General features: G+C 36.6%; 1 protein-coding gene across 3 annotated transcripts in view; it reads right to left on the reverse strand.

Annotated features, from left to right (window-relative positions):
* The window catches only part of aff4 (AF4/FMR2 family, member 4), a 92,676-nt gene that overhangs the window by 38,538 nt on the left and 26,739 nt on the right, over nucleotides 1-27,399 (reverse strand). For 2 of the 3 annotated variants that reach the window (XM_056445739.1, XM_056445738.1), the window contains exons 2-4: nucleotides 21,782-21,972; nucleotides 10,675-10,801; nucleotides 2,217-2,888 (exon numbers count right to left, since the gene is read on the reverse strand). In XM_056445739.1, the coding sequence (XP_056301714.1) occupies nucleotides 2,217-2,888; nucleotides 10,675-10,801; nucleotides 21,782-21,798 (816 nt within the window). In that variant the 5' untranslated portion in view covers nucleotides 21,799-21,972. The remainder of the gene's footprint in view (nucleotides 1-2,216; nucleotides 2,889-10,674; nucleotides 10,802-21,781; nucleotides 21,973-27,399) is intronic. The other variant, XM_056445740.1, reaches the window with a different exon arrangement.

Raw genomic sequence — 27,399 nt, forward strand, 5'->3', positions numbered from 1 at the left:
ATCCAACGAAATAATAAGGGGAAAATATTCCTTCCATCACGTGCCGTTGCTTTTATTTAGAACATGGTTTAAGTCAGCCTTAAATCAGCCTTTAGGCTCGATATTCAGGCACGCTGCTGATGTCATCAATCTGGCAACCTGTGATTGCATGTTTTTTGAACAAGGGTGCAATACAGAGTTCAACCACTGGGTGTCAAACTTGCATACAGCAGCTTTAAAAGCTAGCAAGATGAACATGATTGCACAAATCACATAAAAGGCTTGTGTGTGTATATATATATATATGCAAAAATTACAAGGTTGTAGGTTTGCGCTTTCCAAAAAATTTACCTGTACATTTTAACTCGTCCCAAACTGATTAAACGAGAGTCCTTTCTGCTTAATTTAAGCTTCTAATTCTGCTTAATTTAAGCTTCAACTGTAAACTTTTGCACTGCCGTACTTTACATTTTCAGCACAAATGTAGAGTTCATGTTTATATTGTTTATTTTAGCTATTTTTAAATATCTAAAGAAATCTCAATTTAAGATATCTGGCATTTCTTGATTTTATCATAGAGCTTTTACTTCCACTGATTTAAAATGGTTTACCTCATTGTTGTTAATGTTTATTCCAAGTTTTTTTCTTTTATTTTGGTCGGGCAGCAACACTTGGGGGCAGTATGATGTCAATTTGTGTTCCTTTTCACACTAATGATTTTTCGGTGACATATTATTGACGAATAAAAGATTATTATTAACACCAACACAGGCTTACTGAAAAGTGTATCAGCATACAATTTTGTGAAACTGCAGTCAAACTTTTTTTTGCAGTTTCTAGAAAAAAAAAGAACACTAGGGGGCAACCTGATATCTATTCATATACGAGATCAATTTTTGTTTCTTTTCATGTGAATTATATTTTCAGGGACTTATTTTTGACGAATAAAGAACTATTATTAACACCAAATAAACACCACAAATGATTTGTAATGAATACGTTTGTGTCACCAATCAATCTACATATGGACAACTTTTCTGGCGCGGTCAGTTTGCTCAGTAGCTCACTTCGTATGGTGTTGTACTTGCGCTGCAGAGCACTCAGGTTCGAGTGTGGTGAAGAACGCTTCCACAGAGAGATAAAAGCAATGTGAAATCAAGGTAAAACTATGCATTCGCAATGCACTTTTCTCTTACTTCTACTTCCGAAAACACTATTGGTTGGGTTTAACGAAGGGTTTAGGCCAGCGGTTTGCTAGTTGATTTTTAGCTGTATGACAAATCTTGAATATCACAATATTATTAAATATTGCAATAAAACCAATATCAACAGCAACACTTGCGCTCAATACGCAGCTGATTCAGTCGTTGCCTAGTAACATAAAAAGCGCACCACACTTCTTTTTTTCTTGTCAACAAAAAGGCATTGCGGTACATCTCGAATTTTTGTAACGTAAAAGCACGATCAGTGTGATCAGCCCCTAAAGCTGTCTTTCCACTGCACACGACATTCCGACTGTCGAAACACGACTGTTGAATCTCGCACACACGGACCTGATTGGACAACACTTGAAAACAGAACATCCGGTTGAGCGGTCGCATACGGTCTAGTCGCAGAAGTTATTTTAACGAATCTAAATTTTCAGCATACGTCAAATGATCGGAACTCGCGGAGTACTCTAAAATTAAAATGATTGACATCCTTTCAGTCATTTGTGATGTGCAGTGGTAAGGCGGCTTAAGTAACTGTTTCAGATTCGTCAAAATGTAGAGAGCACCCTCAAGTTGATTTGTTATCTGAAACGTTAAAAAAAAACACCCCTAAGTAACGCATTTCAGATTCGTCAAAATGTAAACATTGTCCTCTAGTGGATTTGTCATCTGAAACAACAAAACGACCCTTAAGTAATGTATTTCAGAATCGTTAAAATGTAGACAGCACCCTCTAGTGGATTGGTCATCAGAAACGTACAGCAAAACGACCCCTATGTATTTCAGATTCATTAAAATGTAGACAGCACCCTCTAGTGGATTTGTGATCTGAATCGTGCATCAAAACAACCCCTATGTATTTCAGATTCATTATAATGCAGACAGCGCCCTCTAGTGGATTTGTCATCGGAATTGGGCAACGAAATGTACACAAACCAATAAATTTCATGTTTCATAATGACACATCAATACCTACAGTACTTGACAATAAAGTGATGGTGGTTCTGGAAAGTATTTGTGATTTACCTCTGGAGGCTGGGTTGGGATCTTGAGCTTGGTGAGCGAGGTCTTTCCATTGGTCTTCATTTCTCCAACAGTGCTGCTGTGTGATTGGCCACTGTATGAATCCGAAGCAGTCTTGGCCTCGGTCGTCTCCTGGCCGTCCATGGGCCGAACGTAAGCGGTGGGCTTCTGGGGCATGGAGGTGGATTTGATGAGTGAGGGTGGGAAGGTTTGGTTGGGATGTCCACTGGGAAAGGAATGCGGGATGGAGGGCGAGTCCCAGTTGGCCTCTCTATCTCTGGGGGACTTGGTGCGGCGCGAGTGGTTGCTGGACACTTTGGCCGGGCTGGAACTGGAGTGGGACTTGTGCTCGTTGCTGTGCTTGCTGGATTTCTTGCTGCCGCTGTAGTCCCGCTCGTGCCGCTGGCCGCTGGAGCTGCTCCTCTGGCTGCCGCTCGGCACAGACGAGCGTTTCTGAGAAGACAATGAAGAGATGCCGCCTCCTGAAGCCGGACCCACCGGGGTCCACTTGCTGTTCTGAGTCTGTGAGCCATACTGGCCAGATTTGTCCTCGGAGGAAGAGCTGGAAGCTTTGGAAATGAGCTTGGACATTGGCGGTTCACCGATGGTTTCCTTCATCTCGTCGTAATTTCCCAGCATGCTCTGGATGCGACTTGAGAGTTTATCTTCCTTGGCCTGTTGGGAGAAAAGAAGAGGATGAGAAAGGCTTAAGATGATAATGTTAATGTGTAATTGAATTGAGTAACTTGTAGACTGCTGAAGTAGAACTGAATGGAATTATTGTAATAACACTACTACACGTTACATTCTGGCAGTAAACTTTAAACTTTACAATAAGGTTGTGTTAGTTAATGTATTTACTACCATGAACGAACAACGGACAGTACAATTATTACAGTATATATTCAGAATTAATTCACCTTTATTAATGCTAGTAATTGGATATAAAGTCATTCATAGTCGTTCACATTTTCCAAAACCACTTCCAATATGGAACTTTTGATCAATACCAATATCTCTACTCTTTAGATCAGTGTTTCCCAACCCTGTTCCTGAAGGCACACCAACAGTACACATTTTCAACCTCTCCCTAATCAAACACACCTGAATCAACTCAGCAGAACATTAGAAGAGACTCCAAAACCTGACACGAATGGGTTAGATAAGGGAGACATACAAAACATGTACTGTTGGTGTGCCTCCAGGAACAGGGTTGGGAAACACAGCTTTAGATTAATCGCCTATAAATTTGGTGGTAAAAATCAATCCTAACTGGTCACATTTCTGTATGATTACAAAAATAAAATAATCCTATACATTTATATAGTGCTTTACTGGACACTCAAAGCACATTACACATTATTTGGGGGGATCTTCTCATCCACCAACAGTGTGCAGCATCCACCTGGATGGAGATCAAGATGGATAGAGTCCTGTGGGCAAATTTGGCCAAGAAACCAGAGTTAAACTCCTACTCTTTTTCGAAGGACATCCTAGGATTTTTAACAACCACAGAGAGTCAGGACCTCGGTTTAACGTCTCATCCAAAAGACGGTGCTCACTAACAGTATAGAGTCCCCATCAAGCCAAATATATATATCGTGAACAACCGATCTCTGAACTTTATGAATCAACTATAATATAGAATAATGCATAAATAAAGCAACAGAACATTAATCAAAATAAAAAAACAATTAAATTATTAATAAGTGGCAGGTAGCAAGCAGGTCAAGAGGTTTAGCCAACGGAAATACCTAATCTATCAGCTTAAACATATTAGCCTAATAACGATAACATTACAATTAGCATTTATCGGCCGATACCGATATGACTGCCGATATATTGTGCATTCCGACCTAAAATGACCGAAAACTAATCAAACATTTAGCCAATTTGAAGTAAAACTAAAATACAAATATATGAACGTGCATTCCTACCTGAAACTGATCAAATATCAAGCCAATTCAATGTAAAACTAAAATGAAAACATGTAAATGCACATCTTTGCACCAAAAACGCTACAAGTAGCAAAACATGGCTATTAAATATAAGTCGTTCATAGTTAGCTTGTTAACAAACAGTGCATTAGCTAACGCTAACAATCACGAATTTGGATTTTAATAACGTATTCATAAATGTTGATCTAATGATTAATAAATGCAATGCAAGTAATGTCCCTATCAAGCCAAATATACATCATGACCAACCGATCTCTGCCCTTCATAAATCAACTATAATATAGAATAATGCATAAATAAAGCAACAGAACATCAATCAAAATTAAAACAGCAATAAAATTATTAATAAGTGGCAGGTAGCAAGCCTGTCAAGAGGTTTAGCCAGCAGAAATAATACCAAATCTATTGGCTTAAACATATCGGCCTGATAACGAAAATATTCAAATTAGCATTTATCGGCCGATACCAATATGACTGCCGATATATTGTGCATTCCGATCAAAAACTAAATCAAACATTAAGCCAATTTTAAGTAAAACTAAAATGAAAATAAAAGAACGCACATCTTTGCACCAAAAAAGCAAAACAGGACTATTAAAAAAAAAAAAAAGTCGTTCATAGTTAGCTCATTAACGGTGCATTAGCTAATGATAACAATCGTAAATTTGTATATTAATAAATATTGCGATATGAAAACTTTTTCACCAGATGACTTATCAATATTTGGAAAGAATTTATAATGTTAGATCAATTGGGATGGTTCTGCAGTGGGAGTGTTTCTAATCAACTATCTATAAAATTGTTGTGGTCACTGACACGTTTTCGCTGTCATCTGTGCTACTTGCAGTGCATTTCTGCGTTTGCATGTGTTGCGATTATTTCATGCATAACAATCTATAAATAGAATAAAAAAATATATACAACTGAAATAAAGTGTTTTATCGTTTCCAGAGTCTAACAGTATTCAAGTACAGTAACTGAATGATAAAAATAACAATAATTCAATAAAACTAATCGTAGATAAATTCAAAAATGGTACAATTTCTTATCCCTGAATGCTTTCAAAATCATGATACTAATCACAGGCATCAAAAAGCACATGCAAATGACAAATTATAATACAAATTCAACATTGCATATCCTGTGAATGATCACATTGCGATATCGATGCTGAAACAGCCCTAGTTTCTAGTAATACTTTGACAATTGTTTTATTTTACATTTTAATATAGGTTTTAATATTTGTCATACTTATTTTAGTAGTTATTTAACAATATACATCTATCCATGGTAGTAAACTAGTCAATACGAAAGAAGTTTGTATGCTATTTTTGTTAATTAAGGGAAGTTACCATGGTATTTTTTATTATGGCAAATACAAAGCACAATCATAAGACTTTAAAAGCCTGTTTTTCCAGTAATGATCATTTCCTTCTGTGTGCAATCTGTCTTTATATTACTCTGATACAAGAGATCATTATTAGTTGCTTTCCTTTTTCTTTTTTCCCCCATAAGCCCCACTAAAAAGCTATTAAAATGTAAGAAAAATCAGTCATATAAACATCTACAAACATGCTTTTATGAGAGTCCTTAAGAGAAATATAAACGTGATTGCTAGATAAGTAGCTCATAAATCATTTGCATGAGGGCTTGAAAATACAGCCAATTTTTGGCAGGTTTCCCATTTACTGCCTCAGATTTAAAGGATCGAGATAATAATGTTGAATCATAACTACAAACAGGACACTAGGATTCAATATCTGTTCACTTTTAAACCTGATCTATCCAGAACGCTCGAGTCAAGAATACAGATTGTTAATTGAGAATATTTCTTGTGCACGACTACCTCCATGAATGAGTTCATCCAAGATAAACAAGCACAGCACCAAGTCCAGGGGAAATGTCAAAGCTGGGGGTTTTCCACTGTTGGTACGCACTACTTCATCTAATCCTACAGGGAATATGATGGAAAGAATGGCAATGCAGCTGTCTGTCTGTATTCTCTACCTGTCGCTTAACATTTCTCACATCCTCTGACAGGTTCACCAGCAAAGTAAAGCACTTAGCACTGTGTAAATCTGGTTAGCAGCAAAGATTAGACCGTAATCTTCTTTATGGTAACATATGTGACTATAATATCTTCAGCTTTTGCCATCGCCCAAATGAAACCTTAATTAAAGCTAAACGATGTAGAGTCTGGATCATTTACGTTAGCTTTGCAGTCAATATACACACACATTAATGCATTTCTAAAACTCAATTTCAAATGTTGAATTTTTCCCCATCGGTACCGATAACTCTTTAGGATTTATCGGCCGATATATTAGCCGATAAATATCAGTAATTACTTTTCTGCATGATAGCCATTCATGGTTTGAATTGATCTCTGAACTGTAATAATCAACTATTGTTTTTTTATAGCCAACTTTCTCTTAGATAGAATAAAAGCATAAAGCAACAGAGTAACCGAACATTACCCATAATCAAAATAACAATGAAATGCGAAAAAAGTGTCAGGCAGCAATTACGTTAGTTAAAGTGTTCAACCAGTGCAAATAGTACAAAATTTATCGGCTTAAACATATCAGTCTAATCTTGTTATCGGACCATTTACGGTCACATTAAAAATGGCATTTATCGGCCGATACCGATATGGCTGCCGATATATTGTGCATTCCTACCTTGAATTGATCTCTGAACTTTATTAACCAACTAATTTTTTTTTTATGGCCATAGTATAAAGCATAAAGCAACCGAGTAATTGAACATTACCCAAAATCAAAATAACAATGAAATACGAAAAAAAGTGTCGGGCAGCAATTACGTAAAGTGGTTCAACTTAAACGTATCGGCCTAATTTTATTATCGGATCATTAACATTAAAAACAGCATTTATCGGTCGATACCGATATGACTGCCGATATATTGTGCATACTAATCTAAAACTAACTTCAGTGCTAACAACATGTAAAGTAAATCAGAGAAAGATTTCCAGGTTAAATTAGACACATTTTTCAACTCCTGAAAAAAACGCCAACAATTAAAAACAGAATTTATTGGCCGATACCGATATGGCTTCTGATATATCATGCATTCGAATCTAAAACGAATCAAACATTTTGCCAATTTAAAGTATAATTAAAATATATGAATGTACCCAAAAATACTACAAGTAGCAAAACATTGCTATTAAAAAACAGTGTTAATGCTGCTTCCAATTAGAATTAAACTTTAATTTGTACTACATCACCAGCTCTTCAGTGCTAACAACATGTAAAGTGAATTAGAGATAGATTTGCAAGCCAGATTAGACACATTTTGAACTAATGAAGAAAATGACAACAATTAAAAACAGATTTTATTCAAACATCACATCAAGCTAGATCATTTATTTGATTAAGCTTGATGAATGTTGTGGTCTTAGCTTACGTTTACGTGACAACATCGTAGACAAAAACAAAATAATGTTTGGCAATTGACCCACGATTACACACATCTGCCAAAAACACTATATTAGGTACACTAGGTCAACATTAAGTAAAAAGTACCTTTAGGGAAGTGATAACGAGCCAACGATGGCGCTCGTGTCTATCTAAAATGTAGTTGTGTGGGTAAGAGGAGCCATCAGATGCTTTTGGTTTTAATGTTAGAAAGTTTAACGTTAGAAAACACACAGCAACAACACTTCCACATACTTCGGCATTGTTGTGTTTGTGTGCCTTTAAAGGTCCCATGAAGTAATGTTGTCACGATACTGGAATTCGATACCAATCGGTACTGAAATTTTAACAGCGTCCATTTCCCGTTAACATCTGAGCGCATTCTTAAACAGCGCTGATTTCCCATTGTGTTCTCATGTTCAACAGAAATCACTGTAATTGGCCATGAAGGTAAACATACAACATATGACATACGAGTGATCCGCTGATGAACCGACTGATCTTCACGAATTTAAAACGCTCCAATGTCCCTGTATCTATGTTTAGACGGGTGAGTTCAGTGAACACAATGGCAAATCAGCGCTGTTTAGGAACGCGCTCAAATGTTAGCAGGAAATGGACGCTTTTAAAATTTCAGTACTGATTGGTATCGAATTCCAGTATCATGACATCACTACCGAAAAGTTGCATTTTTATTCGATGTTTAAAGTAATCTCAACTAAAAGATGAAGAGAAGGCAGGGCATAGAGTGGCTCCTCCCCTTTAAAAAAAGAAACAACCAATAGCATTTTGTCTATCACAGCTCTGCCAGTGAGAGTGTTTGAGCTGAACGCATTAAATGAACAGCCAATGAGAAGAGTGTTGAAAGGGGTGGGGCATCTCAGATACTAGAGAACATTTAATTGGCTAGAGGATTTGATAGGGGTGACGTGAAGAAAGTCGTTGATCCATTTAGGCGGAAGTGATAAATTGCAAGCTTTGTATGTTTATATTTTCTAAACGTTAAATCACACCAGCTTAGAGATAAAACTAACATCTTGAAAACAATTATTACGCATGACGTCTTCGCCTTGTTGTTATACTAGTTTTTTTTGTTGTTGTCGTTTTTGGTTTGTCGGCATGACAACGTAGACTTTCAAAAACATCCACTTTGAAACCACTCCCAAAAATGATGATGTCATGCAAACGACCGGGCAAAACGTATAAAAAAAAAAAATAAATAAGAATAAAAATAAATAATAATAAAAAAAAGTTTCCCATTTATGGCTCAAACGGTGTAAAAAGCAGTGGTCAGTGTCACCATTGTGACACAAAAAAACACAAAATTATCATCAAGGATCATAAAAATAATGATTATGTCGTGAAGTGGGGTGACACAGTAGTCCAGTGGTTAGCACTGTCGCCTCACAGCAAGAAGGTTGTTGATTCGAGTCCCAGCTGGGTCAGTTGGCATTTCTGTGCGCAGTTTGCATGTTCTCCCTGTGTTGGCGTGGGTTTCCTCTGGGTTTCCCCCCACAGTCCAAACACATGGGCTATAGGTGATTTTAATAAACTAAATTGACAGTAGCGTATGTGTGTGAACGATTGTGTATGGGTGTTTCCCAGTACTGGATTGCAGCTGGAAGGGTACCGCTGTGTAAACATACAGTGGATTTATTCTGCTGTGGCAACCCTTGATGAATAAAGGGATTAAGCCGAAGGAAAATGAATGAATGAATGTCGTAAAGTGTCGCCAGATTTTTTAAATATTAACACACAGCTTAAGTAGCTCTAGCAGGTTTTGAGTGAATTATAAAATGACATTAAAGATGCTTTAGATGAGACGTGTAAGAAATTATTTCTACACACAGGAGGACAAAAACCTGACAAATGTCTTAAATACAACATCTGAAGGGTGGCTTTAGCTGTGTGAACCGCAGTATTAGCAGAATAATTGACTCCGATTGAGTTGAGTTATTAGAAAATAACCCACCCAAGCTGTAATGACTTCTCAGCTTTGCATCAGCACCTCAGGTGTGTATTACAGTGGCAAAAGTACTGAACGCATCATTTTTCTCAGAAAACAAATATTTCTCAAGGTTTCGTTGACTTGAAATTATCCCCAGATGTTTGTAAAAAAAAAAAAAAAAAATCCATATATGCAAAGAAAACAAATCTAATTAGTTTATAAATTAAGTTATGCATGACAAAATGAAATGATGCAGAGAAAAAAGGATTGAACACATGAAGAAAGGGAGGTGTGGAAAGGCATGGAAAGCCCAGACAGCAGCTGAAATCTCTCAGTAGTTGTCCAGCAACCCTCTGCTCTTCCTCGGTGTAAATGAATATCAGCTACTTCAGTCCCTCTACATTAGCAGGAGGATGAAGATGAACCAAGGCTGGACATTTCAGCAAGAAAATGATCCAAAACACAGCCAAGGAGACTCTCAAATGCTTTCAGAGAAAGAAAATCAAGCAGTAGAATGGCCCAACCAATCTCCTGAACCGAATCCAATAGAAAATACAAATTAAAGATCAGATTTGATAGACGAGACTCACAGAACCATCAAGATTTTGACACTCTGTTGAAGTCTAAACTCACAGCTGAGCAATGCATGTGACTTCATTCTCCATATGAGAGGCGTCTTTAAGCTGCCATCTCCAAAAACGCCGTTTATATAAAGTGTTAAACACATTTCAGTAGTTCAAAACTTTCTTCATGTGTCATTTCACTGTTATTAGACAGATCTCATTTCTCAGATTTTGTGTTGTTTTATTTTTATGTCTGTATAGTTTGGGTTTTTAACCAAAATCTGCTTCAATTCCACGTCAACAGCTCCTTTATAAATATTATTCCCAGAAAAAAAACATGATGTGTTTATTACTTATTTCTCCCACTGTATATACACACATTTTTCCAATAATTCAACAACCCGTCATCAATTATTCCATAATTACAGAATGCAAAAAATCAAAAATAGATCAAGCACCCAAAGATAAAACAAACTCTACAGGGCAAAAAAAATAAAACTAAAAATTAATCAAAATCAAAAGGGAAAAAAAGAAGAAACAAAATGAACTTACAACTTTATAAGGTTCAGGAAAGAGGGGGGAGTTAGCTGGAAAGGCCTCTCCTCCCTGCTGGATTTCTTGATTTCTCCTTTCCCTTTCTTTCATACGGAGCACATTCCGGTCTTCACGGTTCATGTTGCTAACAACAGAGACAGAGTCACTAAGCAGTGAAGAAAGAAAAATACCTTCCTCACACCTTGACTAACATTTAAACCAAGAGAAAGTTACACATTTGAAGAACAAACAGCAAACATAACTAAATGAAGGATTGTTTTCATTACTTTCCCTGTTCTCATTTAGAGTAAAAGTCACATAGGAGAGCTCGACATTAGTAGTAAACACAATTAATGCTAACACTAACTTTGGTTCGGTTTCTTTATGTTTTAGGATGTGCGATTTTACATCTGACTCACAAAGGCAGTCCAATTCTCCGCTAACATATTCTGCAATGGAAAATATGATGAAATGATATTCTATACACACACACTGACAAAGAAATCAAGGGTGATTTCAGAAGTGGAGACATTTGTAAGAGCAAACTGCCGAGGTTAAGGGGATTTGCGGTTTGTTAAATGAAGGTTGAGTAAACGGACTGTACTGATGAAATTTCCTTCTTTAAAATATATAAAAAAATAAAAATAAAAATACACACACACACACACACACACACACACACACACACGCACACACACACACGTCTTTGATGCAGATGCTTCAGAAATTTTGAAAGCATCTTTAAATAAATCAATAAAAAAACCTTGGTTTAAAAATAATTCTGCTAAAATGTAATTCAAAGCCACAATAGGATAAAATGTAATAAAAAGGTTTACAATTGAAGACTTATTTCCTGTAATGATATAAAAGCCATTACTATGAGTTCACATTTTAAAATATGAAAGTTGGTGAAATAAAACTCGCAAAATGAAATGAGAATAAATTAATGAAAGATATAAATAGAGCAAAAACAGGAACACGAGACGGAAAAGACAAACACAACAAAAGAAAGAAAGAAAATCAAAAAGAAAGCTAGAAAGAAAGAGTTTCATAAATTAAAGAAAGAAAAAGAGAAACAAAGAAAGATAGAAAGAAAAAGACGACGAAAAACAGAAAGAAAATACAACAGGTACAAAAGAAAGAAAAATACATAAAGAAAATAAACAAATGAGAAAGATGGAAGACAAAGACAGAAAAAGAAATAAAGAAACAAGAAAAACAAAAGAAAAAAGAAAAAAGTAAGATAGGACAAAAACAGAGAAAAAACAACGACAAACAGGCAAAGAAAAAAGACAGACAAGACAAAAACAGAAAGAAACAATAGAAAAACAGAAGACAAAACAGACAGAAAAAAAGAACAAACAAAAAAGAAAGAGAGAAAAACAAAGAAACAACAAGACAAAAAGGAAAACAAAAAAATAAGAAAAACAACAACAAACAAGTGAGAAAGACAACAACATTTTCAACAAGGTTGAAAAAGAGACAGAAGACAAAAGCACAAAGAAAGAACAAAACAAACAAAAACAAGAAAGAAAGACAAAAATGTAAGAAAGAAAGAAAAACAACAGAAAGAAAAGGATAAAAAAGCAAAAAAAAACGAACAAGGAAAGAGAAGACAAAAAGAAAAACAAAAAAGAAAGAGAAACAAACAAAAAAGAGAAAAGAAAGTTCGACAGAAAAAAGACAAAGAAAACAAACAAATAGAAAGAGAGAGAAGACAAAAACAGACAAACAGAAAGACAAAAAAGTAGAAACAAACAAAAGAGAGAAGACAAACAAACAGAAAAGACAAAGGAAAGTAAGAAAAACATAAGCGAGAAAAACAACAGAAGGAGAGAAAAACAAAAAAGAAAAACAAAAAAACAAAAGAAACAAACAAAAAAGAGAGAAAGCAAAAACAGACAGAAAAGACAAAATAGACAAAATATAGAAAGAAAAAAAGAAAGAAACAAGAAAGAGAGAGAATACAAACACAGACAGAAGAAGACAAAAAAGACAGACAGAAGACAAAACAGACAGAAAAAAAGACTAAAAAAAAGACGGACAGAAGACAAAACAGACAGAAAAAAGACCAAAAAAAAGACGGACAGAAGACAAAACAGACAGAAAAAAAGACTAAAAAAAAGACGGACAGAAGACAAAACAGACAGAAAAAAGACCAAAAAAAAGACGGACAGAAGACAAAACAGACAGAAAAAAAGACTAAAAAAAAGACGGACAGAAGACAAAACAGACAGAAAAAAGACAAAAAAAAAGACGGACAGAAGACAAAACAGACAGAAAAAAGACCAAAAAAAGACGGACAGAAGACAAAACAGACAGAAAAAAGACAAAAAAAAAGACGGACAGAAGACAAAACAGACAGAAAAAAAGACTAAAAAAAAGACGGACAGAAGACAAAACAGACAGAAAAAAGACCAAAAAAAAGACGGACAGAAGACAAAACAGACAGAAAAAAAGACTAAAAAAAGACGGACAGAAGACAAAACAGACAGAAAAAAGACCAAAAAAAAGACGGACAGAAGACAAAACAGACAGAAAAAAAGACTAAAAAAAAGACGGACAGAAGACAAAACAGACAGAAAAAAGACCAAAAAAAGACGGACAGAAGACAAAACAGACAGAAAAAAAGACTAAAAAAAAGACGGACAGAAGACAAAACAGACAGAAAAAAGACAAAAAAAAAGACGGACAGAAGACAAAACAGACAGAAAAAAGACCAAAAAAAAGACGGACAGAAGACAAAACAGACAGAAAAAAGACAAAAAAAAAGACGGACAGAAGACAAAACAGACAGAAAAAAAGACTAAAAAAAAGACGGACAGAAGACAAAACAGACAGAAAAAAGACCAAAAAAAGACGGACAGAAGACAAAACAGACAGAAAAAAAGACTAAAAAAAAGACGGACAGAAGACAAAACAGACAAAAAAAAGACCAAAAAAAAGACGGACAGAAGACAAAACAGACAGAAAAAAGACCAAAAAAAAGACGGACAGAAGACAAAACAGACAGAAAAAAGACAAAAAAAAAGACGGACAGAAGACAAAACAGACAGAAAAAAGTGACCAACAGAAAGACAAAAAAGGACAAAAGATATAAAAAGCAGACAGAAAAAAAGGAGTAAGACAGACAGACAAATAAATGGAGAAAGATTGTTTTAAACCAATAACAGTCCTCTATAAAATAATTCTGCTTCTTACACAAAAAACTCAATCAATGAAACAGTTCAAAAGTAAGAAGAGCTGGAGTAATGTCTTAAATCTCCATGTAAAAGCAAACATCAGAAGGCCAGCATCACTGATTAGATCAGTAAACGCTGCTGTATGACATCACATCGGGGGAGGATCTGACTCAGGGGGTGTTTTTACACACGATTTCAAGGGGAGTCACTTTTGATGGACGAGATCCCGTCACAGTGACATGGGGCTTTTATTTTGTTAAGCTGATAGCTGATAGCTGAATGAATGTGCTAATGCGAGAACGTTTTCACCACAAAGACCACTTCGATGAAGGAATGAAGTTAACTTAGCAAATTTAAGTTGAACGAAACTATTAAGTTGTCCCAAAAGACTTGAAGAATTGTGTGGTGTCGGCTCATTTTAAAGACATAATATTGAGTGTATGTATATCTGACAAACTAGAAAACTACTGGGAAATTACACAAGATGCGATGTCGCTGCTGAGTATTGCAATAACTATATCTTTGACTAGTGGAGAACTATTTCATTCGTTTTTAAAAGTAAATATGATTGATGATCATACTAAAATCAACACGCAATAGATATTTTTCTGATCTAATTAAAGGGATAGTTCACCCAAAAACAGAAGAGCTTATTTATTCTCCCTCAGTGTTGCGAGATGTAGCTGACTGATTCCAGCCCAGAAAGTGTCAAATAAACGCTGAAAACCAAAAAGTGCCGCCCGACAATCAGTAGACTATAATAACCTGTCGTGAGGCTGAGGAGTTGGGGGGTAGGGGAGAGATATCACAAGCGTTTCTACACTGTTCTAAGTGTTTGTATGTGAAGAACAGGGGCTATGGCATCTCTTCGGGAGATCAAATCAGGTTTATAAGGGCAGAGCGGGGCAGGCAGTCACGCAGTTGCAAAACCGCCCTAATTTTCACTACTCGCCTGTCATTTTTTACCCGCAAAAATAAATTCAAAACCGCCCAATCTGGCAACACTGTTCTCCCTCAGGTGGTTTTTAAGCGTTTCTTTCTTCTGAACACAAAAGAAGATATTTTGAAGAATGCTGGTATCTGCAACCCATCGACTTTGGACAAACAACTATGGAGGTCCATGTGTGCCAGCAACCAGCATTTTAAAAAATATCTTATATATATATATATATATATATATATATATATATATATATATATATATATATATATATATATATATATATATATATATATATATATATATATATATTCATCTTCTCTATATAAAATTTAATATATATATAAAATGTAATAAGAAAATAATCCACCGCAGTCATTTTTAAAGGGACAGTTCCTTCAATGTTGAAAATTGTGTAGTTTATTCATCTTCTCTCGTCCCAAACCGTTTCTTATAGTGTTTGTAGAGCACAAAAGAAGATATTTTAAAAAATGTTGCTAATCTGTAACTTCCATAGTATTTGTTTTTCCTACTATGCAAGTCAATGATTACCAGTTTCTAACGTTCTTTAAAATATCTTCTTCTGTGTTCAGCAAAAAATGATTTAATATATGTGTGAGAGAGTAAATAGTGCCTAAATTTAAATTTTTAGGTAAAAGCATGATCTGTGGATCTAATGGTACAGTATACGGTTCGCTACGCTTTTATGGCTGTTTCCACTCTCAAAAGGTACCAAAAAGCGAACCGTACCGTACCACTTTTTGGGTACCCTTTCGAAAGGGTAGCTATCACAACAAAAGGGTACTAAAAGGTGGAGCTAGACGCGCAGCTGAACGCTATTGGTTTACAGAGAAACGTCACTAGCTCGTACACAAGCCAAGAGAATGAAAACAAAGGAAGCGCCATTTTTCAATACACAGCCGAGACATTACACCGTAATACTATATACATGTAATAACGAGCCATGGTCAACCCGAGCTTAAACAAACCTGGTCTTAATCTTGATCAACAGCCACAAAGCCAAGAAGAATAAAATCTGCCATGTCCTGTTGTTGTTTCACGAGGCCGTCTAAAAGTGCGAGCGGTTTCACTTTCTCCAGAGAGCTCACGATCATGTCTATATTTAAAATAACAAACTTCTTAAGCCGATGATAATAAAGTGCGCATGGTTATTGAAGTGTTCTGACATCCGATCCTTTCAGAAATGGACAAATGTGAGAGTGAAGCGTGAAAAAGCAAAGGAGGAGCCCGACAAAAAGGAGCAAATAGCCGCATTTCCACTATCGGGCCAGTGCGAGCCAGGGCTTTAATCGGGCCAGGCCGGGCCAGTAGCCCGGGAGGTCGAGAAATGAGGCCGAAATCATGCCCCAGAACGTCCCCCGAATCAAACATCACACAACCAGTCACACAACCCGTCACACAACCCGCCCACTTCAGCGGGAACAAAAAACTCAAATTATAACCACAAACACAACCTGGCATCACTACGAGAGCTGGAAGATGGAGAACACCGAAGCGATTGCTTTTTTACTGTTTGTGGTCTGTTGGTGTAAGGCCAGACAGCGATCCCTGGATAAGGACATTCGAGTTCGGCGGCATTTACTTTTTGCTTCTTCTTAGTGAGTTGATCAAGCGCGATAGCAAAACAAATGTAAGGGAAGAAAGCATCTTGTCTCCTCTTTACCTGACAGGAAAACTCCGCCTTTGTACGCAACCCCGCCCCGAAGCCCCAGTTGGCCCTCCTTGGCCCAAGGTATTCGGCGGGCCGAAAAAGGCCGGACGCTGGCCCCAAGGAAGCCCCGCTTTGGCCCGATTACGCCCCGGAAGTGATAGTGGAAACGCGACTGGCCTTGGCTCGCCCTGGCTCGCTCGCTTTAGGCGCGATAGTGGAAACGCGGCTAATGATTCTTTCAGCAACCTAAAACTGCCATGGTTAACCATTATCATCACCTTTTGGACTATTATGAACTCAGAATGACGAAATTACTGTCTAATGAGAGGCTACATGTGCTGGGGAAGATTAAAGACACAGATGAGAAGTTTGCACTGACTTGGCTATATGTTGCGTGTTGTTTTTGAAGCCAAATAAGGACTAAATGTAGGCTGTGTGTAGTTTTTCTGTAATTGGTAACATATCGGAGACTGTAAGGGTCTGTATGCATTCATATATGTTGCATTTATAACGTTAATTGTAATTTATAACTACAGACGTTTCAGTAGGCTACTTCGCATCATTGATCTGCGGTTATGATCAAATCATGTTGATGGAAAAGTAATGAACATTTATACTCAAGTAATTATGTGTATGAAGCCTCTGTTTTGTGGGAGGTGTGATATATGAACGACCCATACAGCTTTACTTTGACATTTCCTTGAGTGAGAATGACGTCGACAGAAACTTTCTGACGTACACCACGCGTCGCCATCCAAAAATGGTACCATTTTGGCAGTGGAAACACAAGCCTGATAAAGGTGACCCGTATCATACTGTAAACGGGCCAATACTGAACATCTGGAGGAAAACCCCCCCCAAAAATCTCTATGTTATTTGTATCTAGGGCTCGGCGATGAAATCGGTTTCGATTTTTATTGACCGAATACCATTGTCAATATCGATAAAAAAATAAAATAAAATATTCAGTATTTAGATTCATTATGAAGCGCTATAATTTTATTAAAATATGACTGCTGAGCAAGCATCTAGGAAGCAGTGCCAATAGTCTCAGGAAGTAAGTTTGTCATTTCCAATGGCGGCACGTACAGTACGTTTTCCAGTTCGCATTTCTGACTGTAAACAATAACATCACTATCAACTAGGATGAAAAAAAAAATACATGTATATTGAGCGTTCTGGTTTTATGATCATGTGACATCACGTCCTGTTTTTGGTTTGTTTAACGTTTCCTTTCAGATCCTGTGTTCATATTTTAATCAACAGAATTGCTTTTAAAGTAGACAGAGACCTGTCTTTTCAGAAAGTGCGCACGAGTTAAACTCATTCACACTTATTCAAAAGCAAGACATACAGTACGAGTGCGAACATTTCAGCGTAGAGCTATTGGCGTACCCCATGTCACATCCACAGCACATAGACGACATCATTAGCTAATGTTTCCATCAACCTATTTTAATGCGCACTTTGGAATACTGGATTAAAAAGCAAATAAATAAATGAATAATAATGCTTAAAAAAATGCCAAGATGTGCATAAATTTAAAAAATGTGCATTAAAAAAAAACGTATGCACACAACTGATATCTTGCAGGCAGCTAGCTCTCTGCAACTCTCACATGGTCGCCCACTGAAGCTATGCAGGGCTGCGCTGGTTAGTACCTGGATGGGAGACCACATGGGAACGCTAGGTTGTTGCTGGAAGTGGTGTTAGTGAGGCCAGCAGGAGGCGCTCAATTTGCAGTCTATTTGGGTCCCAACGCTCCAGTATAATGAAGGGGACTCTATACTGCTCAGTGAGTGCCGTCTTTCGTATGAGACGTTAAACCGAGGTCCTGACTCTCTGTGGTCGTTAAAGGATGTCCTTCAAAAAAAGAGTAGGGGTTTAACCCCGGCATCCTGGCCAAATTTGCCCACTGGCCTCTGTCCATCATGGCTTCCCATATCATAATTGGTCATCTCTCCATCAAACAGCTGGTGTGTGGTCTGACGTAATATGACTGCCGTCGTGTCATCCAGGTGTATGCTGCACACTGGTGGTGGATGAGGAGATTCCCCGATGTGTAAAGCGCTTTGAGTGTCTAGAAATGTGCTATATGTCAGCGCAAGTGGTGTAGTGGTAAGTGCGTCAACACATGCACTCCGGTGCTCACGGCGACCTGAGTTCGATTCCCGCCTCGCGGTCCTATGCCGATCCTTCTCCTCTCTCTGCTCCCCATGCTTTCCTGTCAATACTCTTTACTGTCCTATACATTAAAGGTGAAAACCCCGAAAAAAATAATAAAATAAAAAGAAAAAGCGCTATATAAATGTAAAGATTTATTATTATAATTAACTGAATGGGATCAATATTTATATTTGGTTAGAAAAAAAAATAGCATAAACTACACTTACTAAATAAATTCTAGTAGTGTTCTCAAAAGTATAGTAAGTATATATCTTTTGTAAAACAAATATATATATATATATATATATATATATATATATATATATATATATATATATATATATATATATATATATATATATATATATATATATATATATATATATAAATAAATATATATATATATAAATAAAAGGTACATTTGAAAATTCATGGATAACAACAAAAGCCAAAATATTCAAGCTGATTTTAATATAAGCCGCTTTTGGTGCTTCACACTTTTGATTGGTCATGTTTTCTTTCAATAAGCTCCAAGATTTAGAATGAAAGTTACTTGTCAAATGTTTTCTCTGTTTAAAAACAGTAACGGAAGGCGACTTCGTTTATGTCAGATGTTTTCTTGCACAGCTGGATGCTGGACTCGTGAAAAATAATCGTTTGCATCGGCCATAACTGATTAACTGAAGTCACACCAGGATTCCGCTTGGTCTTAACACCTTTTTCTATCGGTTATTTTTACTATTTATGATGCAATAGCAGTCAAATTAGGACAAATCAGCTCATGAATGGGACAAATTCTGGATTTTTGTCAGTGTCTGTCTTCCAAACCACCCTAATGCCACCCTGGCTACGGGCCTGTATACTATTCCGGACCAACCGCGTACACTCGCTGCAGAAGTATGAATTGGTCTTGAATAGATGTGTACACTCAAAACAAAAATAATTAAGTCATGAATACACAAAATTAACGTTCGCAGTCTGTGTTATGACATGCAAGTTATCTTATTCATGTCAAAAAGTCCTGCCGAAGCATCTTCAGGTGACGACATGAATCAAAGATGCACAAGTTTTGAAAATCAATAAGAAAAAAATAACGCATTGCATTACATCAAAATATTAAAACACGCTGTGTTAAAGGGCACCGATGATGAAAATCATCTTTTGGAAGCTGTTTGGACAGAACTGTGTGTAGTATAGTGTGTCCACACAGTCATATTGGGGTGATATAAACACAAGTCTCTTTTGTTTACATTTCCTGACGTTAGGATCCAAAACCCTCCCATTTTGAGGCTGCAACTTGACGTAGGAGTACGGTTTTCCCGCCAACCGAATTGATTGACAGCCGCATATTAACATGTCTCCATAGTAACGCATATAATCACATCAACAAGACAGGATGTGCGCAAAACAACAGGGATTAAAAGCTCTGTTCAGCTCTCTGTGATCATCAATCATCATCGAATGTGATCAAGAATGAGTTGTACAAGTTTAACACATTTCTTAAAACATTTCAGTGCATGTTTGTAATAAAGACAGTAAAATCGCTGTAATTCATCACCACAGTCGAGTGTCAATACAATTAAAGACAGAAAATGCTTCAATCCCGGTTTGTGGACGTTAAATCAGGTTTATTTTGTACATTAAGATAACAGATATCCATACAGCAGTGGATATTAACGTGTATCCGGTCACACTTATGGTGCAAAGTTAAACATGCGTGCTGTGTGTATCCACTGTGTGAACTTTCTAACGACATTGTATGCGACTCATCGAAAGGCTTGAATCAACTCCTCAACAAATACATCAAATAAAAATTGGGTAAGTTCTTGTAGTATTTCTCACAAACAATGTGAGATCTGCTTCCTTCATGCCTGTCACTGTGCTGTTTATCTGAAGCAATCAAAGTGGAAATTGAAGCACACTCTGGGAACGGTGGGGGCGGAGAACTAGCATTAAAGGCACAGGCAACAAAAACAGCTACAAGATGATCAGAGCTGAAAATTACAATATTCACAAAGGTATAATTAATGATCTGATGGGTGTTTTGAGCTGAAACTTTACTGACACATTCTGCAGACATAAAGACGTATCTTAAATCTTGAAAAAGGGGTAAAATAGGTGCCCTTTAAAACTGAGGATCCACTGATTTACGCTTTCAAAACACAAATATGGTTAAAAATGGACAAACCCAACATTGAGTTAATATTTTCAATTCATTTTAAATGACACATTCGAACCCAATGGTTTAATTTCTCCATATTTGATCCAATATTGGGTTACGACAACCCAGAATTATGTCGAGCACCATTTAAAAATAATAATAAATAATAAGTAAATTAAACTTTACAGTCAAAATTCACTTATAGGGTCTCGGTTTAAGTTAAATGTCCACTTAGATTACAATTATAATAATAAAAAAGGATTACATTTGATATAAATATCTGCGTCAATTGCATTGTTCCTCTCTTCAGTTTCTCTTCTCATATAAGCCATGCCAGGCCTAATTAAAGGTCACTAGGGGCCAAATTCGCCCCTCGGGCCCCAGTTTGTACATTTGTGTTACTACCAGATGAGACTTGAGTGCAAGTCATATGGTTTCGGAGTAAATTTACAGTCAAAGAAGTGAAGTAACCCAACCCAAACTTGGTTAAAATCAACATTTAAGTGAACAAGATCCTGTCAGTGGGGTTTTACATACTATGATGCACATTTAAAGCAGATTGAGTCAATCGACAGTCAGTCAGTAAGTCTCTTTCCAGTGAAATCCTTCAATTTCCATGAAGCATCTGATGTGTCGCTTGATTAAAAGGTGGCTGAGAGATATTTTAATGTTCAAATGTGGTCAGAGCAAGCAGGTGAACACTTGTTTTCTTAAATAATATCAAAATAATGCACTTTGATAGTACAGCTAAAGTGAAGCGTGTTAATATAATCCAGATTATTATCCATCAGGCCTGACTAGAAGCTTCTATCTCTTTAGCATAGCCACTAGAGTGAGAGACAAAGTTCATTTGAAGACCAAGATAAGTACACATACACACACACACATCAGTGAAATAAAACTAGGATAAAAAAACATATGTAAACTGCTGAGAGAAGGCCTACATGTTTGCGGTGACTACTACAGGAGTTACTCACTGAAAACATGGCTGGTGCTCTGCTTACCCTGACTGAGAGGCCATGGCCTCAACCAATGAACCATTGGAAGAGGATTGAGGGAAAATTCCAGACAACTTGATGGTTCTTTTTCCAGCTAGGGCTCGCTCTGGTCTGTACCGTCCACTTTGAGGCAGACTTTTCTTGATTTGGCAGCTTTCACGCTTCAATCGTCTCTGCTGCTGCTTCTGCTGTATTTCCTGGGAGTTGAGATAAATCTGACTTAGGGAGGGGAGGTTTCAGTCTGCCTGCGGATCAAACCACTCGCCTGAGCGGAGGGGGCGCAGCTTTTAACACACTCAGGGTCAGCACAACACTAAACCTAAAGCATGCCGTTTTACAGGCTCAAAGCCAAATCAGCAGTTTAATAAATTAACCGTTTCACAATTAAAATAAAAACCTGATATTTAATAACAAGTCATATTTAATATAACCTAAACTAATTGTAAACTCATCCTTCAGGAGAACACAACCCAATCTACACAAACCATGCCATTTCACATGCTTAAAGCCAAATCAGCAGTTTAATAAATGAACAGTTAAAAAAAAATTAATGATATATCCATCAAAACAAATGACTTCATATTTAACATCCTTCAACGTGTTATTAACAAGACCTCAACTTGAAGTAAATGTTTATCAGCATAAATTCTGAAAACTCTGGCTCTCTCTCTGAGATTGAGCACCCCTTTGTGTGCTGTGGAGAGTGGTACGGTCCCACCACCGCCCTTATAAGGACATGTTATTTTATGCCAGTCAGCCACTCCTCTGTGTGATGTCAAGGCTTACGGGAGCCAATCGGCCTTGGCCTCTCAGTAAACACATGCCCTCCCCCCAACTTGGGTCTGAGTCAAAACCAACAGAGTGACTTTTTTCTTAAAGGGCCAGATGCAGATTTTGAAGAAGTCTAAAGGGGGAAAACATCAGTGCACCCAGGTGGAGATGAGGCAATTTGGTGCAATATATATATCAGTGTCGGCTAAAACATTAATAACCAACCATTATGGTGGTATAAAGTTGATAAAATGTCTTTTTTATTATATAAATATCCATACATAGTCAAAATCACTAACTATTGAGCTTTGAACCACTCATTAGGGTTGGGTGATACTGCTAATATCATCATTTAACCTTTCACAAGATGACCAAACACTTGTTTAATTGAATAAAATGTTAAAAAGACTCAATAGTATGCCATTTAATTTTATACAGATTCATTCTACAGCTATAAATGTACACAATTTATAATACTGTATGTATATATATATATATATATATATATATATGTATATGTATGTATATATATATATATATATATATATATATATATATATATACATATATATATATATATATATATATATATATATATATATATATATATATATATATATATATATATATATATATATATATATATATGCCTTTTTAGACATTAATCACCATCTATAACTCCAAAGATTGAGACGTTAAGATGTTAATTAACCACAATTTAACATTCACTTTCATATATGTCAGTGGTAAACATTCCTTATTCACCTGAAGTATAAAGTAAATGTCTAACCTCATCTATAGAGTGATGCAATTCAGTGTAAAGAATGATGCCACGGTGTAAAAACAATCTGCCTTACACTCAATGACAAAAGCATATGATAAATGACCAAACTTTAACAGCTACAGTGAGATTTATCAGTAAAGTGTTACTGTTATTCACATCTACACCCTAAAAAACAACTTAAAATACAATTCTAAGAGCAAAATAAAAATAAATGCAATGCTAATGTGTTTTTTTCTCCTAACCAAAGAATTCTTTTGCATTTTATAGAATTATACGGCTTTAAAAATGGTTTTAATTGTTAATGGAAAATCAAATGTTTAATAATAGTCACTTAACAACATGAATAACCTCACTGTGATGATGTCAGACTGTCAACTTATAAAAATGACTGTGACACCTCAGATGCTTCATGGAAATTAAAGTAGTTGCTTTATTTTACATTCAGTACTCGCTGATTGTTGAATGCTGACTTCGAATGTGCTTCTTAAGATGTAAGACAGAAGATATAAAGTATTTTATACATGTAATGTTCATTTGTCAAACTCGCTTTCAAATTTCTCTAATGTATTCATCACATGCTCATTGGAAATATGCGCTTCAGCCTATTTTATTGCAAAATAAAAAATATGCTGCTTTGTATACGTGTAATTACACGTTTCGGATGACAAATCCACTAGAGAGCGAGATCTACATTGTAAAAACAAAATACGCTGCTTCATACACGTGTAATTACACATTTTGGATGGCAAATCCTTGAGAGGGCGATATCTACATTTTCGCAAAACAAAATACGTTGCTCCGTGTACGTTTAGTTGCACATTTCAGATGACAAATCCACTAGAGGACGCGGTCTACATTTTTGCAAAACAAAATACGTTGCTCCGTGTACGTTTAGTTGCACATTTCAGATGACAAATCCACTAGAGGGTGCTGTCTACATTTTTGCAAAACAAAATACGTTGCTCCGTGTACGTTTAGTTGCACATTTCAGATGACAAATCCACTAGAGGACGCGGTCTACATTTTTGCAAAACAAAATACGTTGCTCCGTGTACGTTTAGTTGCACATTTCAGATGATAAATCCACTAGAGGACGCCGTCTACACTTTTGCAAAACAAAATACGTTGCTCCGTGTACGTTTAGTTGCACATTTCAGATGACAAATCCACTAGAGGGTGCTGTCTACATTTTTGCAAAACAAAATACGGTGCTCCGTGTACGTTTAGTTGCACATTTCAGATAATAAATCCACTAGAGGACGCTGTCTACATTTTTGCAAAACAAAATACGTTGCTCCGTGTACGTTTAGTTGCACATTTCAGATGATAAATCCACTAGAGGGTGCTGTCTACATTTTTGCAAAACAAAATACGGTGCTCCGTGTACGTTTAGTTACACATTTCAGATAATAAATCCACTAGAGGACGCTGTCTACATTTTTGCAAAACAAAATAAGTTGCTCCGTGTACGTTTAGTTGCACATTTCAGATAATAAATCCACTAGAGGACGCTGTCTACATTTTTGCAAAACAAAATACGTTGCTCCGTGTACGTTTAGTTGCACATTTCAGATAATAAATCCACTAGAGGACGCGGTCTACATTTTTGCAAAACAAAATACGTTGCTCCGTGTACGTTTAGTTGCACATTTCAGATGATAAATCCACTAGATGACGCGGTCTACATTTTTGCAAAACAAAATACGTTGCTCCGTGTACGTTTAGTTACACATTTCAGATGACAAATCCACTAGAGGGTGCTGTCTACATTTTTGCAAAACAAAATACGTTGCTCCATGTACGTTTAGTTGCACATTTCAGATAATAAATCCACTAGAGGACGCTGTCTACATTTTTGCAAAACAAAATACGTTGCTCCGTGTACGTTTAGTTGCACATTTCAGATGATAAATCCACTAGAGGGTGCTGTCTACATTTTTGCAAAACAAAATACGGTGCTCCGTGTACGTTTAGTTACACATTTCAGATAATAAATCCACTAGAGGACGCTGTCTACATTTTTGCAAAACAAAATAAGTTGCTCCGTGTACGTTTAGTTGCACATTTCAGATAATAAATCCACTAGAGGACGCTGTCTACATTTTTGCAAAACAAAATACGTTGCTCCGTGTACGTTTAGTTGCACATTTCAGATAATAAATCCACTAGAGGACGCGGTCTACATTTTTGCAAAACAAAATACGTTGCTCCGTGTACGTTTAGTTGCACATTTCAGATGATAAATCCACTAGATGACGCGGTCTACATTTTTGCAAAACAAAATACGTTGCTCCGTGTACGTTTAGTTACACATTTCAGATGACAAATCCACTAGAGGGTGCTGTCTACATTTTTGCAAAACAAAATACGTTGCTCCATGTACGTTTAGTTGCACATTTCAGATGATAAATCCACTAGAGGACGCAGTCTACATTTTTGCAAAACAAAATACGTTGCTCCGTGTACGTTTAGTTGCACATTTCAGATAATAAATCCACTAGAGGACGCGGTCTACATTTTTGCAAAACAAAATACGTTGCTCCGTGTACGTTTAGTTGCACATTTCAGATAATAAATCCACTTGAGGGTGCTGTCTACATTCTTGCAAAACAAAATACGTTGCTCCGTGTGCGTTTAGTTGCACATTTCAGATGACAAATCCACTAGAGGGTGCTGTCTACATTCTTGCAAAACAAAATACGTTGCTCCGTGTGCGTTTAGTTGCACATTTCAGATAATAAATCCACTAGAGGACGCCGTCTACATTTTTGCAAAACAAAATACGTTGCTCCGTGTACGTTTAGTTGCACATTTCAGATGAAAAATCCACTAGAGGGTGCTGTCTACATTCTTGCAAAACAAAATACGTTGCTCCGTGTACGTTTAGTTGCACATTTCAGATGATAAATCTACTAGAGGATGCCGTCTACACTTTTGTAAAACAAAATACGTTACTGTGTACGTTTAGTTGCACATTTCAGATGACAAATCCACTAGAGGGTGCCGTCTACATTTTTGCAAAACGTAATACGTGTTGCTCCGTGTACGTTTAGTTGCATGTTTCAGATGACAAATCCGCTTGACGGCACGGTCTACTTTTTTGCAAAACTTGAAATACGTTGCTCCTTGTACGTGTAGTTGCACGTTACGGATGACAAATTCACTGGAGGTCACGGTCTACATTTTTTTCAAAAAGTAAAATACTTTTCTCAGTGTACGTTTATTTGCAGGATTCAGATGACAAATACACTAGAGGGCGCTGTCTACATTTTTGCTAAACGTAAAATACGTTGCTCAGAGTATGTTTAGTTGCATGTTTCAGATGATGAATCCACTATGTCACTGTCTACTTTTGCAAAACGTAAAATACTTTGCTTGGTGTACGTTTAGTTACAGGTTTCAGATAGCAAATCCACCAGAGGGCGCTGCCTACATTTTTGCTAAACGTAAAATGTTTAGTTGCATGTTTCAGATGAAGAATCTGCTAGTTGACACGGTCTACGTTTTTTTTTTGCAAACTGTAAAATATGTTTTACCGTGCATGCATAATCGCATGTTTCGAATGACAAATCAACTAGAGGGTGCTGTGTACATTTTTGCAAATATGCTGCATCGTATACATTTAGCTGCATGTTTGAGATAACTAATCCACTAGATGACAGTCTACATTTTCGGAAAACGTAAAATATTGAGTTGTGTTGTTGCACGTTTCAGATGACAACTCCACTAGAGAGCGCTGTCTACATTTTTGCAAAACATAGAATATGTTGCTTCCTGTATGTTTAGTTGCACGCTTTAGATGACAAATCTACTAGAGGGCGCTGTCAACAATTTTGTGATACATAAAATAAGTTGCTTCGTGTACATTTAGCTGCACGTTTCAGATGACCAATCTGCTAGAAGGCACTGTCTACGTTTTTGCGAAGCGCAAAATGTTGCTACATTTTCAGATGACGAATTTATTTGGTGTTGAGCGAAGGACTGCAAGAAAATCCTTTATTCGTGGATATGTCCCTATGAATATCAACAGTGTGAAAAGAAAAAAAAATAGTTTGCACCTCACTGCCCC

The sequence above is a fragment of the Danio aesculapii genome, chromosome 21 (assembly GCF_903798145.1).
Source record: "Danio aesculapii chromosome 21, fDanAes4.1, whole genome shotgun sequence".
Lineage (NCBI taxonomy): Eukaryota > Metazoa > Chordata > Actinopteri > Cypriniformes > Danionidae > Danio > Danio aesculapii.